We start from the raw sequence: 19,898 nt of genomic DNA, 5'->3' as shown, positions 1-19,898 counted from the left end.
GGACGTATGGACGGACCGACCCTAATTATAGAAAAGCTTCGCTTTTAAAAAGCTTACTAATATGAATTTTGCCTATAAGTTTCTTTCCATCAACAATAATAGACACAAAAAGAACATTAAACTGTAATACAGTTATATGTAAGGAATTTCAATGTCCTAGGCAGTGGATGAACATTATACTGATATTGTTTTTAACACATTCTTCTAATAGTTGGATTTAACACTTTTAATACTTTTGAAAAGTCTTATTTGGTTGGTTCAAACTTGTCCACCAATAATTTAATTTTCAGAGGGGATAATTTTGTATATCATAATTGTTAGTGTAATTAAATTATATTCCATTGTCTTATGCATTAATGCAAAATTTACATATTCCTAAAGTCCCTGTTAGTCATGTCCCCAAAAATAAATGGGTTTCTGCTTTCATTTTAATGCCAGGGATAGGAAAATAAATTGTTAAAATATTCTTTTAATAATCTTTTATATTCTATTCATTATTAGGTTAAAAAAATTAAATACTAAACTGATCTTCCCCCGTTTCTTCCCATATAATGAATTATTATTCTTGATAAGAAAGTAGCAAGAATATTATTCTATATCAAGAGAAAATCTTCCTATAATTTTTTTATTATTATATTTATTGTTTTAAAATTATTAAGAGTTTTACATTTATTGTGGATCCCTAACTACCTATCACTGTATCTGTTGTCATATTCATTTGCAAATTCTTAAGCTATTTCTTTTGGTGTGCAAATTCTTCTGCAAATGTATCACATTTTCAAATTATCAAACCGCATATTATTTCAATAGACCCTTTCAGTTTACTAAACTTTTAACATTAAAACATCCAAAATAAGCCTAAAAACATCCTTAAAAAGGCTTAAATGTTAAAAAAAAACATCCAATACCCATTTGAAGCTTTCCTGAAATGGAGAACTTACTTGGTTTAGTGGCTGGTTACCACTTTATATATATAACAACCAGCGGTTATGCACAAAAAAGCCTCTAGTGGTATTAAGGAGTTCGGGGAGGTAACCCGCTTTTAAAAACTAAAAGTAAAAAAATACCCTCCTCAAAAATAGTTATAAACCTTTCCTTGACCTATGTAAAGCTTTCCTTGAATGGAGAACTTATTTGGTTCAGTGGTTAAAGAATTCTTAGGGGACAAAAAAAGTCTTACTACTTTGTATCTTGATTTGTAGGATTTGAATCTGGAATCAATCTGAAAACTAGTGATTAAAATTTGAAATTTTTAAAAGGGATTGGGGGTTGTTTATTTTTAATTAGTCAGATCAAATTTGTTTTCCTCTAAAATTCTTGCAAATGTCATTGTGTTCTGTTCTTTTTATCAGTCTACGAGTCTAAATGTTGTTTCAATAGGTTTGTTTAATTGTTTAAAGGTACCAGGATTCTGGAAAAAAATTAAGGTTATATTTTGAAATAAATATGATGTATATTTTTATAGAGATTATGGTCCTATAATTAATTTTTTCTGCTTGTTTTCAGTGATCTAAAGGGATAAGAAATGAACGATATGTTTATATCCAAAAAGATTACCCCACCTGTAGATTAATAATTGGTTGAAAAAGTTGGACACTCCTAGTTTAGAACCATCCCATCGAAATTCAATAAAAGTACACAAAGTTTTTTTTATCCCATAAAAAGGATACTGTTGTTATTGTACTTTGGGTACCAGTGTAATTTACAGTCCAAATTTAAATTCCTCATTGTTTCAAAAAACCGGAAAATATATTTTTTGGGGGGACATCCTGTAGGTGCTTATGAAAAACTCTTTTTATGTATGTTTTCTTCAAAGTTACTTAGGATCATTATAGATTATCTTTTAGAACACATAACCCTATCTGAGTTTGAATATGAATTTGATTAGTATAATAATGCATATTAAAAACCAAGTACGATAATATACGAAGGACAAACCCGGGACATGTGTAAAGCTTCCTTAACCCTTAACAGTCGGGCCCCTTGCCGCACCTTAATCGTTGAACGCCCCCCCTCATTATCTCAGTTCCTATTAGAGCTAGAGGGCTAAAACTTTTTGTGCAAGTCCCCTGTGTTATGGTGAATTTCCGACCTTAAGTAAGTCAAGGTCAATTTCCGCTTCCTTCACCCTTTTATTTAACAACCTTTGTTTTTAGGTCCTTTTTTACTTAAAAATTTCAAACGGCTGTAATTTTTTATTTTTAAAGCTAGAAGAAATTTTTTTTTGCAGAAAATGTTTATTTTATTAAAATCTTATATTTAAAATATCAAAACATAAGTTTCAGCGGCCGCAGCTGTACTTGGCAGCTGCCAGCCGCCGCAGTCGGCGGTCGGCGTGAAAATGGCGGCGGATCTTTATGAAATTTTAATACATTATGTAGACATGTAAGAAAAGCTTAAGTTTAAAATTTGAAGTCTCTAAGTCAAAAATTGCGGCCACAGGAGCATTTTAAAGATTTCTGGAGACCTGGAGGATCAGGACCTGCAGGATCATACCTGGAACCTGAAATTTACTTGAACACCTGTATTTAATATGAGGATGTACTACTAGAGGATATTTTAGTATTTTGGTAAGATAAAATGCTTTGTTAAAATCAAAAACAAATTTTTGTTCTTTACCTGGATGACCCTGCCAGGTTTGCTGGCATCCTGTGCCCGCCAGGATGGAGATATTCAAAAAATTCCAACTCTCAGTTATGTGTCATACCCATACTTAAAAATCAAGCAGTTTGGGCTCTTTATTTTTCACACACAGAAAATGAGATAGAAAAAACCGGATGGGGGGGCGTTCAACGCCCCCCCCCCTTGACCGTTAAGGGTTAATATGGAGAAATAAATCAATTTAGAAGTTAGAGAAATCTCAAGTTACAGACAACAAAAAAACTTACTACTTTATATTGAATTATGATTGAATCACATATATTAATTAAAAATGTAATTAAATCCGAATTCAGACAAAAATTGAAGAAAAACATTACTTTTTAATTGCTTTTTTATGCTTGCAGCCGCTATTGTAGCAATTGTCCTTGTTGAAGATTGTTATATACCTTTTGTAGAAGATTTAATTATGGACAGATTTTATACATTATTGAGTAGCTTCGCTACTATTCTAAAAGTAACAATAGTCTAAATTATTATATCCAGACAGAAATGTGTTACAACATAATGGAAGCTATTTTACAAAAGCATATTGTAAATTATTTAAATTATTAAGTCATATACAACTATCTTATGTGATACTAGCGGCTACGCCCCTAGAGGCCTCTAGTGGCACTTAAAATATTTTTTTCTAATTTGAGAAAAATTTCAAACAAGTTGCTTCTTTTTCATAATTCTATGACACATTTTTTGGTGATTTATATTCGGAGGGTGATGGTAACCACCCCCAAAATAGTCATAAACCTTCCCAGGACCTATGAGATGCTATCCTGAAATAGAAAGTTTTAAGTGCCATTTATTTAAGGGGGGTGAACTGAATGTCCTCCTTTAGAAAGTTTAAATCCTGCTTTATACATATTTTTAAAAGCGAAGCTTTTCTATACTGAGGGTCGGTCCGTCCGTACGTCCGTCCGTAAAGGATAGCTTTTTTCGTTAATTGTTAGAATTGTCCTATCGATTTCAAACGTTGCAGGGTGATTCCTGTAGAAGTTAGGTACGAGTTAGAAAGCGTAGCAACTCTATAATCATTACCAGAATGTCCGTACGTCCATTTTAAACATGTTAATTTTTTTTTTACATTTTTAACAACAAATTTGTATGTCACCTAATTTTCCGATTAGTCTGACTTTTGGTATACTGATTCCTGGGACAACAAAGTAGAATATTATAAGCGAAACAACTCTATAATCAAGTTCTAAAAATGTAAGTATGTCCATAAACATTATCCTGTATCAAGCAGTTTTTCAACAAATTTACTTACAATTTTGCTTTGACTTTTATACATACATTCTGATTATACAAGTGTTAATGTCCGTTTGTCCTACCGTTTCAGAGCTTCGCTTTTATGGATGTTGTCATCCTTGTTTATTAACAGACAGAACACTAGAATAAAAATTAATTCTATTTCGACAGCAAAGGGGAAATTGGACAGAAAAAAATAATAGTGTATGATTTCGTCAAAAGATGTCTATAACTTTTCTATATCTGTTAATTATGTGTAAAAATTTTAAATACAAATATTTTAAAACGCTTAGTGTATAAAAAACTTTAAAGATTCAAAAGAATTTTATGCTAAAAACATACACAGAACTAATTAAACTTACAAAGCCTTAAAAAATTAAATGAACGATTATGAATATTTTATCGGGTTAATTAAATTTAACAGATCGCTAACGGAAAAAGTGTTTGAAATGATTTAAATTCTGATGTTAGAAATAACAAATTATACATTATTTTTAAAGTACTACACAGTTTGGGAATTTCATGGTACCGCCCCTTTTGAGGCGATTTGTCGTATTTTTAAATTGTCTTTTTATAGGTTATTTTAGGTTAGGTTAGGTTAGATTATATTGGGTTAGGTGATTAACCCCGCAGGGTTAGAGAACCCCCGCAGGGGCTAGAAATAGGAGAAAAGCTACTGTGAAAAATACGAAGAATCGCCCCTTAAAAGGACTCTCCACAGAAAAATCAACTTTAGATTTTTGAAAATCTAACCTGAAATTATTATTCTCTGTTCAATTTTAGGCATTTTTTGTTTTTGTGGCATCGCGATCGAAGCCCTTTGAAATTTTTTACCTCCTTTAAGTGAATCCTCCCGCCATTTAATTTGTGCTGCTTTAGTGATTTTTAGCTTCTATTTTTGCCGCCGTTGCCGCATTCATCGCCCTTCTCCGCCGCTACTCCGCTGTACGTCGCTTTTTAATACATGCTCCCCTCTCCCTTGTTCAGAAATTAAATAGAGGCTGGGGGTGTTGTGTATAGCTACGTACGCAATGAATAGCGGAGTAGCGGCGGAGAAGGGCGATGAATGCGGCAACTGCGGCAAAAGATGGTTATATTTGGCGGAGGCGAACACAAAATGGAGGCGGCAGGATTGTCCAGTCAAGGAAGAGGATAAATCGTAGAGCGGCCGGTTGCAATGGAGCAAATGTTCTTTAGCGGCGAACACATATTGAGTGGAGGAAAGTGTAGTATATATTGTTATAGCGGCAGTACAAATAGGCGGCGGACAAAATTTTCAAAGGGCTTCGATCGCGATGCCACAAAAACAAAAAATGCCTAAAATTGAACAGAGAATAATAGTTTCAGGTTAGATTTTCAAAAATCCTAAGTTGATTTTTCTGTGGAGAGTCCTTTTAAAGGAAGCCTGCAAGAAATACCACGCTTTGACTGCTGAAAGACTGCCACAATTAGACGCATTACCCCAAATTTGACGCCTTTAGCTTCTATAACAAAAAAGTTCTAGGCATTTTAAATTGACATTTTATATACAATGGAAATTTTGAAAGAAATTCAATGCTAATGTTAGAAATTTTAAAATTAAACTACGTGGCCTAGAAACAAAATTATAAGCTTATTTTTGTCATAAATTTAGGTTGCCCGTAACTAATTATATTTTTACAATAAAAATACCCATTTTTATAGTCAAAATCATTAAAAAAAATTAAGTTTAACTTGCATTGTACCGAGTGTACTGTAGCCAATCAGAAGGCTGAATCAGCTTAACAACCAATCACAGCTGAGCTTGTATAAGTTTCCCCCTTTGTGTCTGCTATGATTTTCGTTTAAAAATGCAATTTAAATCGATTTTTTTCATAGATTTTGACTATAAAATGTGGTGTTTTTAATGTAAAAATGTAATCAGTTACCGGTAATCTAAGTTTCTGACAAAGATAAGGTTATAATTTTGTGTCTAGGCGACGTAATTTAATATTGTTTTTTCTTTTATGAGCATTGGAAATCTTTCAAAATATCAATGTACATAAAATGCTATTTTGAAATGCCTAGAACTTTCTTGTTATTGAAGCTGAAGGCTTCAAATTTGGGGTATTGGGTCTACTTGTGGCAGTCTTTCAGCAGTTAAAGCGAGGGAGTTCTTGCAGGCGTCCTTTAAGGTGCGTTGCCACGAAAGGGACTATACCCCACAGTTTTAGGGATGCTACTACCCTTCACATTCAATTGGAAAAAGTTGAGGAATTTATATAAAAATTATTTAATATTTTTCTAGTGGTATTTGTAAATGGAGGGTGGTGTTATCTTTTTCCCAAAATATTTATATACAAAAGTTCATTGTGAAGGAGAACAATATCAGACAAGCGGTTAGCCAGATCCTTTTCTACAGAGAGACATAGAGACATACCCTTACTTTTATTAAAGGGCAAATATAGGTTCGATATGATATGAGCTTATATCAAAGGTGCCATTACATGCTTTCAGAATATCTATGCCAAATTTAAAAATTCAAAAAAATCCTTAAGTAGATTTTGCAATTTTCTGTTTCAATTGAACATATAATAAATGAGATTGCCGACAAAATCGTTTATTTTAGCCCTTTACAAGACTTTTTTTGACTATTTTGCTTAAGTTTGATTGACTATTTCATTGGCACGCACCTTAAAAGATAATTTAAATGTTTATTATTTTAGATTATATACTAGTTTATTTAATTTTTTAAAAAGCATAAAAATAATTTGCGTAGAAGGGCGTCAGGAGTATTGACAGGGTAAATAATACGTCTTAAAGTTTATTTTCTGTACAGAGATCTTTGATTAATTCATGATGATATAATTATAAACAACCCTTGTGTACGCATTTTCAACACACACACACACGGCCACAAAAAAAACAGCGATTTGAAATCATTCTTCCTCCAAGAAAATTTTATCAATTATTTTTTTTTACTTTTTACATTATTTGATGTTTTTTTAACTTTTAAATAATTTACTTTATGAAGGTAGGAGGAGGGTATATTTACCCCTGATTAATTGGTTTCCACGTTATTACGACTATCATTTAACGAAAGCTTTTTAATTCAACCTTGACACGAAGCCTTGTGTGATGCTAGGGTGTTTGAGTTCTTAGGGAACCACACTAATTACAAAATATTTTCTTCGAGATTGACGGGTTTTAAGCTATAAACAGACTTATACAATTGAATATGTCAATATTTTTAAGTTATTTATAATCTATGGAATTGCACCTTTGATATAAGCTCATATCATATCGAACCTATATTGGCCCTTTAAGGGATTTGTCATATAAAAAAAAAAAAGTACAAAAAGTATGTGAAATTTTTTTATGAGTTTAAGTTTTAAGAGCAGACTTACATACATGATGTTCAAATTTAGATTATGATCTTCAGAGAGAATGATATTCTAAAAAGTAGATTATTAATGTCTCTGTGGGTCTGTCTGTCTCTCTCTGTATCTTTCTCTGTCTCTCTCTCTGTCTGCCTCTCTTTCTGTCTTTCTGTATCTCTGTCTCTGTCTCTCTCTCTGTCTCTCTCTCTCTCTGTCTCTCTGTCTCTCTCTCTCTCTCTCTCTCTCTCTCTCTCTCTCTCTCTCTCTCTCTCTCTCTCTCTCTCTCTCTCTCTCTCTCTCTCTCTCTCTCTCTCTCTCTCTCTCTCTCTCTCTCTCTCACTCGCTCACTCTCTCACTCTCTCTCTGTCTCTCTTTCTCTCTCTCTGTCTCTCTGTCTCTGTCTCTCTCTCTGTGTCTTTTTTTCTCTCCCTTTCTCTCTTTTTGTCTGTCTCTCTTTGTCTGTCTGTCTGTCTCTCTCTCTCTCTCTCTCTCTCTCTCTCTCTCTCTCTCTCTCTCTCTCTCTCTCTCTCTCTCTGCCTTTCTCTCTTTCTGTCTGTCTCTCTTTGTCTGCTTGTCTCTCTCTCTCTCTGTCTGTCTCACTATCTCTCTCTCTTTCTGTATCTCTATCTCTCTGTCTCTTTCTCCTTCTGTCTCTGTCTTTTTGTCTGTCTGCCTCATTTTCTGCCTTTCTGTATCATTATCTCTCTGTCTCTTTCTCCTTCTGTCTCTGTCTGTCTGTCTGTTTGTCTGTCTCTCTCTCTCCCTCTCTCTCTCTTACTAAGAAGACAAACATAACTCTATCCCTACTCCAATCTTTCTCTCTCACTCTCCCCCTCTCTCTCTCTCTCTCTCTCTCTCTCTCTCTCTCTCTCTCTCTCTCTCTCTCTCTCTCTCTCTCTCTCTCTCTCTCTCTCTCTCTCTCTCTCTCTCTCTCTCTCTCTCTCTCTCTCTCTCTCTCTCTCTCTCTCTCTCTCTCTCTCTCTCTTTCTCCCTCTCTCTCTTTCTCTCTCTCTCCCTCTCCCTCTCTCTCTCTCTCTCTCTTTCTGTCTGTCTGTCTGTCTCTCTATCTCTCTGTCTCTTTCTCCTTCTGTCTCTGTCTGACTCTCTCTCTAACTCTTTCTCTGTATCTTTCTCTCTCTCTATCTTTTTTCCTCTTCTCTCTCTCTCTATCTATCTATCTAAAACTCCTCTTCATGGTCTAGCTTTTAATTCCCAGCAGCTTTGTTACTACTGGACATTATTGTCCTTTTATGTTTTTAATAACTTGTGTCTCCAATCCTAATCTTCTGATGGTAAGATGTAGATGCACGTAAAAATGTCGGCAAACTTTATATAAACAAGGATGACCACATCAATAAAAGCAAAGCTCTGAAACGTTAGGACAAACAAATAGTACAAATTTTAGAGTTAGATCTGAAAAATAAATGCTCATTTCTGGAGATTTGATTATATGAATGAGATGATTAGCTTCTAACATTGTACCTTGTTGTAATAGGAAACAGGATGCTGCGCAAAATGGTACAAAAAAATGACGTCATACTATAAAGTTGTCCAATAAGAGGCCAGTATACATTGTAATTGACCAATGGTAAAATATATACTCGCCTCTCATTGGTTATTTTATCATATGACGTCAATTTTTTTGTACCATTTTGCGCAGCATCGGAAACAGTATTTTAAAAATCAAAATAAAATTGTTGTTAAGAAGGACAAACAAATATTTAAAATTATAGATTGACTGCGCATTGTATAAAAGAAATATAATGCAGCATGCTTTATAAGGACGTACTTACGTTATTAGATGCAATTATAGAGATGCTGTACATATAACATGGTTCCTTATCGTCATAAGATTCATCATTTTGAATAAATTATATATCAGTTAAAAATGTACGTACAGCATCTTCGGATAAATCCCAAAACTAGAAAAACTTTGCTATAAAAATTTTATAAAGTAAATACCAAAATTAAGATATCAAAATTGCACAACATTAACATAAAAACAAGGACAATTATGTTCATAACTTTACATACAATTACCTTATTTAGGGGAGGGGTGTTGTCGAATATGGTTCTAGTCATAACCAAGGATCTTTTTAAAAAATCATAGTTAAAGCCCTCATGCTTCTAATGAATAATAGTTTAAGGTAGACAAGAAACAGACAACCAACCCTTTGTCTGAAAGTAATAACTATGCATAGTTAAGAGTTGCGTCTGTTTTTAGGCCAAGATATTCCCCCTATTCTTACTATTGATGTCACAAAACTGGCAAATCAACGGTCTTTAAACCAGTGCAGTGGTCCAGACTTAAACCCGACATCTTCCCCTGGGTAATGTTCAAAAACATAACGCGACAATAACAAGCAAATACAGTAGTACAATCCACGGAGGGAGGGGAAATTGGGCTGTTTATTACACTAGTCCCAAAATCTTATAATAACGTGTTCTTATTGGTTGGCATAAAAACTTAAGGACTTTTATTAAATATTGATTTGTTAGTCGATTAAGTTGTGTGTTCAAACGATTCAAACACTAAAATTGTAATCTACAGAAGGGGTAATTTTGTTTATCACCTTTTGGGGTTGTAAATAAATTTATAGGCCATTGTCTTATTCCCGGATAAAATATACCTTCATATTTAAATTAAGTTGGTCACTGCAGCCATCTCTGAATAAATCAACAACCACTTTTTGTATGATTAGGCATTTTGATAACTTCAGGGTTAAAATGATAATTTTATTGGTAAACCTTTTCTAAATAATGCTTTCAAATCAATATTTTCATAAAAAGAACAAAAGATTCAAGAGGAAACAGTGAATCATTATGTAGGAATAGTTATTTATCGCATCGTATTGTAAACATCTTTCCGCAGATTTTAAAATGAAAAATTATAACAACCAGTTTTGTTAGCCCCGAAAGGCTCAAGCTAACAAAACTTGTATTAAGTTTATGATTTTTATTTAATTTATATGCTATACATTCTTTTTCCGTATGGCTGAGAACCGACTCTAATCCAACGGATATTAATCGGTTTCGAAGCCCTAATGGAAATCTAATTGCAAGCAAATGGCGTTTTTTATGCTTAATGATAAGTTTAATAATCAAGAAAGTGGCAAACCTTTTTATTTTTGTTTTGTGTCTGTTTTTCACTATTAAAAAAAATTACATATATTTCACTTTATTCCTAAATATTTGCACAAATAAGGATTAGGGGATAAATGAAGCATAGAAAATTATATTTTTGTAATAATAATAAAATTCAGCGAAAAATTAGTGGGTTAAAATTTGACAATTATGATTTGTCCCAATTCGATAACCTTAGTTGGTTTTTGAAATTAAAATTTTTTAATTTTTAAATGTCCTTCCAATCCCTATATCCTATACTGTAATGGTATAATGTGTTAGTTTTAGGATTTCTTATTGTCACTCCTACTTAAAATTCAAATACAGACATCAGTTAATCCAATGACCAATATCAAGCCTTCATATTTTGTAAAGTTTAAAATTGGAAAAGGAGATAGTGCAACTTTTATTGTTTAAGATGGTTTTCAATATATTCGGGGAAAATATAAAAAAATAAAACCCTATGATTCTGGGACAGCGGATAGTGTCATGTGCAACATCATAAAAATATGTCTATTATCCATCTCTTGTTTAGTGGTTTCCTTTCCCACTTCTCCTCTCATCTTTCCCCTTTAGACATATTTTTATGATGTCACACATGACACTTTCCCCAGTCCCTAGGATTTTTTATTAAAACTTAAATACAGATATTGAATTACCAATATTCAGCCTTTATATTTTGTAAAATTTACAGTTAGGAAAGGAGCCAATATAAGCATTTATAAATTGTAAAATTAAGAAGCAGATTGTGCAACTTGTTGTATCTTGTTTTCAATCTATTCATGGAAAATATAAAAAAAACTAAACAGTATATTACTTATTAAAATTTAATAGAGGAACTAGATAATCAAATGGCCAATTTATATTTTGTAAAATTTACAATTAGGGAAGGAGATAATGCAACTTTTATTATTTCAGCTGTTTTTCAATCTATTCTGGTACAAAATAGTATTTTTTTATAATTTGAAAATATGTTCAAACCACCAATGCCTTGCATTTATCATAGGTAATGATTGTATTGTATTTATTCATAGATACAACAGATATATGTTAATGTAGATGGCCAACTTTTGGAAGTCCATTTTAACTCACACTTTTTACAGATAAACGCAACACTTCTGCAAACAAGAGGTTGATGTTCTTTGTAAAAAAATACCAGCTATGTTATACGCATAAAAAGGGAAAAGGCTCAACCGACAAGAAAATAATCTAAAACTTTTTAAAAATTTCTCAGCTTAATCAGTAAATCAGCTGACAGACGTTGTTCTTGTTTTTTAATAAAAACTGTTAAGAAAACAAGTATATCTATAATATTTGATTAGCGAGTGATAAAGTTACATATAACATAATTATATTTTGCAGGAGTTTCAAGCTCTCTAATAAAACTCTCATATAGATACACATCTTCATTTTTTTAACAAAAGGTTTAATATGCAAAAATGTACCTTTTTACAAAAGGACTTTTTTGCATAAATGTTTTAATCAAATAATATGTAATTTTCAGGGATATATTATTTCTTGGATGTTAAATCATATTTTGATGTTCTCTAATAATTTTTAACTCGCAGAGGGCTAAAATAAGGATACACCCACCCCTCCCCTCTTACTGGATTAACGAACTGACCAATAAATGAGTTTCATGTTGACTACAAATTTTCCCCTGTCATAATATCCACGTATATTCTTTATCCTTTGATAGAATACTGGTTGAAACCTTACAGAATAATAACAAATTAATCATATAACATATAGTATATCCGAGGTTTATCCTATATTCAATTTATATATCCCTGTTTTCTTAGGAGATTCAAATGGGGGGGGGGGGGAAGAGGACATTGTAAATTACACTGGTACCCAAAGTTTTACAAACATATTCTCTTATTTGTTGGTTAATTTTTATCATCTTGATTGGTTGGTTACAACTTGTAGTATCAAACTTTTAAGCCCATACTTTAATCTACAGAAGGGTTTGATTTGATTATCATCCATTGTCTTATTCCTTCAGATACCTGAATCCAATATTGTTCATTAAAATCTCAAGATTGCATAATAAAAAGAATTCTCACTTCCAAAAAAAACCTGATTTTAATTTAAAACTAATTTAGCTCCTGTGAGATTTTATTTTAAGACCAGTCGTGGATTTTTTGAATACACCTATAATTGGACAGAGAGAATAGACATGTAAATTTGATAATTCCATTTTTTTATCTGCTTAAATGCAAAATACCCTTTTACAAAACTACACAGTTTTAGCATCGCAATCTGGATGGAAGTAGACAGTGAGCTGTTTATTACACTAGTCCTCAAAGTTTTTAATAACTTTTTCTTATTCGTTGGGGACTTTTAATGAAATTTGATTGGTTGGTTCATTAAGTTGAGTGTCCAAACAAACGTGTCAACCACTAACTGTAATTTACAGAAGGGGTAATTTTGCGTCACATCATTAGAGATACACATCCATTATCGGCCATTTTGTTATCCCATTTATTTCCCTAATAGCAGCTTTTTAAAAGCGAAGCTTTTCTATAATTAGGGTCGGTCCGTCCGTACGTCCGTCCGTCCGTCCGTCCGTCACGGATAGCTTTTTTCGTTAATTTAGACATGTTAGAATTGTCCTATCGATTTCAAATTTTGCATGGTGCTTCCTTTAGTAGTTAGGTACGATTTAGAAAGCGTAGCAACTCTATAATCATTACCAAAATGTCCGTACGTCCTTTTTAAACATGTTGATTTTTTTACTTTTTTAAATAGCTTTTTTCGTTAATTTAGGCATGTTAGAATTGTCCGATCGATTTTAAATTTTGCATGGTGATTCCTGTTATAGTTAGGTACGAGTTAGAAAGCGTAGCAACTCTATAATCATTACCAGAATGTCCGTACGTCCATTTTAAACATGTAGATTTTTTTACATTTTTAACAACAAATTTGTAGGTATGTGACCTAATTATCCGATTGGTCTAATTTTTGGTATACTGATTTCTAGGACAACAAAGTACAATATTATAAGCGAAGCAACTCTATAACAAAGTCCAAAAAATGTAAGTATGTCCATAATCATTATCCTGTATCAAGCAGTTTTTCAACAAATTTACTTACAATTATGCTTTGACTCTTATACATTCACATTCTGATTATTCAGTTCTGACATTATACAATTGTTAATGTCCGTTTGTCCTACCGTTTCAGAGCTTCGCTTTTATGGATGTTGTCATCCTTGTTGTAACTTAGAAGTAAGTAAAATGTGTATAACTTTCTTATTAATGAAGGATTTTGAAAATTTAATATTCACTAATTGTAGATCTATCTACAATATTTTTTTTTTTTTTACAGGGCAGTATTCAGGCTATTTAGTAAATGGGAGATTCGGTGCAATTAATCTCAAATACAGATGGGCATAAGAATTACTTTATTAAATAAAAAAGTAGATAAATAAATTACATACGGACATTACCCCATTACAGAGTAGATGAGATAGTAAAAATTATGCAAATAGCTAAATAATTAAGACTCAAATATTTGTCTTTTATTTTGTTGAGTGTTTGATAAGCTAATAAAGAATCACTTTAACACAGTACAAATTTAAAAATGCACCAACTTAAATTTAAAGTAAAAATCACTGTAAAAATGTCAGTGATTGGTGTTATCCTTTTATATAAACTAGTAACTTTTTTTTAGTCTGTAACTTAAGATTTCGATAACTACTGAAATGATTGAGTTTTCCATTTTGCGTAATCTTCAAAAGGTCCTTGGATGGTTTCAGGCTCTTTTACTCTTTGATTTAACCTATGGATAGTTTTTTGGTTATTTTTATCATTTTTTAACTGTTTGAATTAAAGCCCATAGATGTTAGTGGCGCAGCCGCTAGAAGTACCATAAAGTAGTCAAAGATTTAATATTATCAATATCCTTATACTAAAGTAACAGGATGTTTGTGTGTCTGTGTGTTTGTGTGTTTGTGTGTTTGTATGTTTGTATGTTTGTGTGTTTGTGTGTTTGTTTGTACCAAAGGATCTCGCTAATCGCTGAACCGATCGGCTTCTCCTTAACAGGGTAGCTTCTCATAGGTCCCGGGAAGGTTTATTACTATTTTCTTGGGGGGTGGGACACCCCCAACCCCCCCCCCAAAAAAAAAAATTAAAAAATCCCCCCCCCTTAAAATTTTTTTTAAAATTTTTTAACTAAAATTAAAAATTAGGGGGGGTGGCACCCCTCCCCCCCAAATTTTTTTTTGCCCCCCCCCCAAAATTTATTTTTTTACTTTTTTTTTAAAAATCTAAAATAAGAAATTGGGTTATCAAATTCGACTCTCCCCTCCTCAAGTGTCCCTAGAGGCCTCTAGGGGCGTAGCCGCTAGTAATAATTATATTAACAATGGATTTTTTTTATCCTACACCAGATTGTCATGTACTCTAATAAAGTGAAACTAGTAGCTGGCTAAAATAACAATCCCCTCATTAACCCTCTTTACCTCATCCCCTCCCCTCCTACTGTATGAACAAACTGACAATTCTTAGGATAAAAATCAGATATTTTAATAGAATAAGATAAATTTTGTACTGCCCCAAATATTACAAACAAAATCATCCCTCCTGTACATTAAAATTATTAGTAAATATCAACCATCCAAGATTTTATACACTTTTTAAGCCAACGAAATAGAGAACATGTTTATATAACTTTGGGTACCAGTATAATTTACAGTACATTGTCTCCTCCCTCCCTGTAAAAGTGCATGAAAATGATGTTATATGTGTCTATAATTATGAAACATAAATCTATAAGATTCATGCAGTTTTATCATAACAAGAATGACAGCATCAATAAAAGCGATGCTCTGAAACGGTAGGACAGACGAACATTAAAACTGGTAGAGTGTCAGAACTGAATAATCAGAATATAAAAGTCAACGCAAAATTGTAAGTAAATTTGCTTAAATGCAGTAAAATGTTTGAGAACATACATTTTTAGGACTCAATTAAAATGAAAAAAATTGTGGCTAAAAAGTTGGAAATTAACATGTTAAAAATGGACGTACAGACATTCTACTACGCTTTCAAAATCATACCTTACTACTTTATGAATACCAATACAAAGTTTGAAATCGATATGACAATTCTAACATGCCTAAATTAACAAAAAAAGGTATCTGTTACGGACCGACCCTGATTATAGAAAAGCTTCACTTTTAAATAGATAACATCTGTATGGTTTAACATATAACACATTCAGCAGTTTTAACACAAAAGTTGAGCTCTAGCGAATATTTCAGTAATATTACTCATGGATCGAAGGGATAAGACAATGGCCGATAAATTGATGTACATCCCCAATGGTGATACTGTAATTTACCTCTTATGTAGATTACAACTAGTTTGAACACTCAAACTAAATGAGCCGGTCAAAAAACTCAATAAAAGTACCCAAAATGTAACTAAAAAACTTTGGGGACTAGTGTAATAAACAGCCCAAAGTACCCCCTTTATCTTCGAATATCGCTACATAATAACTTTCACTCAAACCTATTTCGTGACAACCGAAACCCCTCACTCCTTTGTTTTGATTTTGGGGCTCTATTACAACGGGGTAATAATCCTTCGGGGCTCCTCTAACTTTTACTTAACCTAACCTGTCTAGTTATAAACATCATAATTACTATTTTTTATTAGTTAAAAGTTCGGTAACGGACTAAATAAAAAATGTATAAGTATTATAAGTACATATTATTTAGTGCTGTAAGCTCCCATATAAATATTATAGTTAAGAAGGTAAATATCTAACCTGTAACAGATTATTTAGTGCTGTAAGCTCCCATATAAATATTATAGTTAAGAAGGTAAATATTTAACCTGTAACAGATTATTTAGTGCTGTAAGCTCCCATATAAATATTATAGTTAAGAAGGTAAATATCTAACCTGTAACAGATTATTTAGTGCTGTAAGCTCCCATATAAATATTATAGTTAAGAAGGTAAATATCTAACCTGTAACAGATTATTTAGTGCTGTAAGCTCCCATATAAATATTATAGTTAAGAAGGTAAATATCTAACCTGTAACAGATTATTTAGTGCTGTAAGCTCCCATATAAATATTATAGTTAAGAAGGTAAATATTTAACCTGTAACAGATTATTTAGTGCTGTAAGCTCCCATATAAATATTATAGTTAAGAAGGTAAATATCTAACCTGTAACAGATTATTTAGTGCTGTAAGCTCCCGTAGAAACCCAGACCAAGCTAACTAAAATAAGAAAGAAAAATATTAATAAACCTAGTATGATATAATATTAAATAACTAATAACATGATAGAACAGTTATTTCTCGCATCGTATTATAAACAGTTTTCCGCGGATATACAATGTACAATTATAAGATTAAAACCAGTTTTTTAGCCCCGAGGTGCCGAAGGCACGGGCTAAAAATCCTGGTTTTAATCTTATGATTGTACATTTTAATATTCGTAGAAAGCTGGATATAATACGATGCTAGACATAGTTTTTCGTATGGATGAGAACCGGTTCCTATCCACCGGATTCGAATGAATACGAGAAATATGGTTATAAAATGAAATATTATTCTTCATTTGTATACAGACATACAACCACCATAGAAAGCCTGGCAACTATTTTCAGATATTTTCAGCAAAAAAATTTAAATCTGATGAAAAATGGCTAAGATATGCAATTTTTACAACAAACTCATATCAACAGACAAACACAAATCCTACCTGTCACAGATAAACATCTATTTACTTTATAGAACGACTGCAAATTATTTTACAAACAAATTAATATCCGCTGGATTAGAACCGGTTCTCAGTCATGTTGAAAAATTGTGTATAGCACTGTAATACAAAAAGCTTTCCACGAATATTAAATAAAATCAATACCAGCTTTGTTAGGTCAATGGACCAAATTAATGATTTTTAATTTTAATATCCGTAAAAAGCTGTCTATAATACGATGCGATAAATAATTATTCTATTGCATTTACCAAAAAAATATTAATCCGATAAAAAATGACCGAGATACACAAACAGTCATACAGACAGACAGACAGACAGACAGACAGACGCACATCCTGATACTAATCGAGACAACAACAAGGATGACAACATCCATAAGTACTAGTAGCGAAGCTCAAGAATTATGAATGGATATCGGTGAAAATAATAACTTTATAGCCGTCAATCTTGAATATCAATCGAAAAAATCACGGAAACCTAAGAATCTAGGAATGGATCTAGCACCCCAATTATTGGGCAAATTTGAAACATGGTTGAAAGATATAGAATGTGAACTTGTTTAATCCATAATTGTTTCCCACATAGCGTTACGGAAGGACTGACGGACGGACAAAGAGAATTATAGAGTAGCCTCGCTACTAAAAAGTTGTAATTATCACCTGATGATTATAAGACAAGATATGATGACGTTTCTCCAATGTGGAGTAATCAATTCTAACAGTAGAAACAATATTTCATTATTCATTTTATTAGACTTTTAGTGATACTGGTACCATAGACGTCCAAGGGGGGAGGTAAAGTGGGGATTACCCATTTAAAATTTACCCCTACCCTGGGGGTGCCGTAGTCACCCCCATGAATCTAGGAGGGGGTACTTACCCCCCCCCCAAACCCCCTCCCCCAAAAAATAAAAATTCTCTAACAAAAAAAAAATTTTTGCGTGCTTCGCGCGCATTTTTAATACTATAAATTTAATACAATTTAAATTACCCCCCTCAAAAATTTTACCCCGGGGGTAAATTTTTTTTGGGGGGGGGAACAAAATTTAGTGTAAATGTGTAAATATCGATATAAAATACATAATTTTTGTAATTCTGACTATAAATGAAGTTAAAAATGAAATCAAATAAAGGGGTAAATCTACGTGATCCTCCAAGGCTTATGTTACTCCTTGTTATGCAATTTGTTCTATGAATTAGAAATATTGTTCCTGTAGACCAGAAGAGTTCTGCTTAATTCCTCCTAAAATAATAAAGATTAAATTTTAATTGTGTCCATAAGTGCCTTTAACCCTAAACAGACCCTTGCCGCACATTAATCGGTTTGGGAGGGGGGGGGGCGTTGAACACCCCCCCCCCTATAATCTCAGTTCCTATTAGAGCTAGAGGGCTAAAAAATTTTGTTCAAGTCCCCTGTTTGATAATAAATTTCCGACCTTAAGTAAGTCAATTTTCGCTTTTCACCCTTTTATTTAACAACCTTTGTTTTGGGTCCTTTTTACTTAAAAATGTCAAACGGCTGTAATTTTCTTATTTTTGAAGCTAGAAGAAAATAAAATGTTTATCCTTATGTAAAGTAAACTTTATATTAAAAATATCAAAATATTTTTCTCGCACCTAAATTCTAGGGGAGGACAGCTTTATTATATTTATAAAGCTTCCCTGAAAAAGTAAAATTAATTTCCAGTCTTCGAGATCCATAACTTCAGACAAAATAAACTTTATCATTAAAATAGATTGAAATGTTCTATGATTTAGAGAAAGGGGTGCTTTACAGACAGACATAACACAGGCATGAATGACTTGTAGAGTGGCTTCGCTCTTGTAAATAATTCCGCTACTATGGTATAAGGAGATAGAGTCATCCTTGTTTAATGCTTAAAATTATTTTTGCCAGGGAGGTGGAGGACAATGTTAGATAATTCAATCTGATTTCTTTACTTCTATCAATTATTTTTATCAATTTGGGGTAAAGATAAATTCATCGTCCATAGTTCTATCCCTGTAACCCTGGTATTTGCTTATTGTTTAATGATTGATAATATATCTAATAATGAGGCTATAATTACAGTCCATAGTTATATCCCTATCACCCTGATATTTGCTCATTGTTTAATGATTGATAGTATGTCTAATGATGAGGCTATAATTACAGTCCATAGTTATATCCCTATCACCCTGGTATTTGCTTATTGTTTAATGATTGATAGTATGTCTAATGATGAGGCTATAATTATAGTCCATAGTTATATCCCTATCACCCTGGTATTTACTCATTGTTTAATGATTGATAGTATGTCTAATGATGAGGCTATAATTATAGTCCATAGTTATATCCCTATCACCCTGGTATTTACTCATTGTTTAATGATTGATAGTATGTCTAATGATGAGGCTATAATTATAGTCCATAGTTATATCCCTGTAACCCTGGTATTTACTCATTGTTTAATGATTGATAATATATCTAATAATGAGGCTATAATTACAGTCCATAGTTATATCCCTATCACCCTGATATTTGCTCATTGTTTAATGATTGATAGTATGTCTAATGATGAGGCTATAATTATAGTCCATAGTTCTATCCCTATCACCCTGGTATTTACTCATTGTTTAATGATTGATAGTATGTCTAATGATGAGGCTATAATTATAGTCCATAGTTCTATCCCTGTAACCCTGGTATTTGCTTATTGTTTAATGATTGATAATATATCTAATAATGAGGCTATAATTACAGTCCATAGGTATATCCCTATCACCCTGGTATTTGCTCATTGTTTAATGATT

At 32.4% G+C, this 19,898-nt stretch overlaps 1 protein-coding gene across 1 annotated transcript in view; it reads right to left on the bottom strand.

Annotated features, from left to right (window-relative positions):
* The window catches only part of LOC145333232 (uncharacterized), a 58,739-nt gene that overhangs the window by 32,689 nt on the left and 6,152 nt on the right, over positions 1 to 19,898 (bottom strand). Inside the window, exons 2-4 of the mRNA XM_080178371.1 lie at positions 18,319 to 18,348; positions 17,766 to 17,822; positions 16,548 to 16,601 (exon numbers count right to left, since the gene is read on the bottom strand). Coding sequence (XP_080034497.1) covers positions 16,548 to 16,601; positions 17,766 to 17,822; positions 18,319 to 18,348 — 141 coding nt within the window. The remainder of the gene's footprint in view (positions 1 to 16,547; positions 16,602 to 17,765; positions 17,823 to 18,318; positions 18,349 to 19,898) is intronic.

Source organism: Acartia tonsa, chromosome 12 (genome assembly GCF_053477335.1).
Source record: "Acartia tonsa isolate MP-2025a chromosome 12, ASM5347733v1, whole genome shotgun sequence".
NCBI classification, from domain to species: Eukaryota; Metazoa; Arthropoda; class Copepoda; order Calanoida; family Acartiidae; genus Acartia; species Acartia tonsa.
This window is presented reverse-complemented; position numbering and strand designations above follow the sequence as displayed.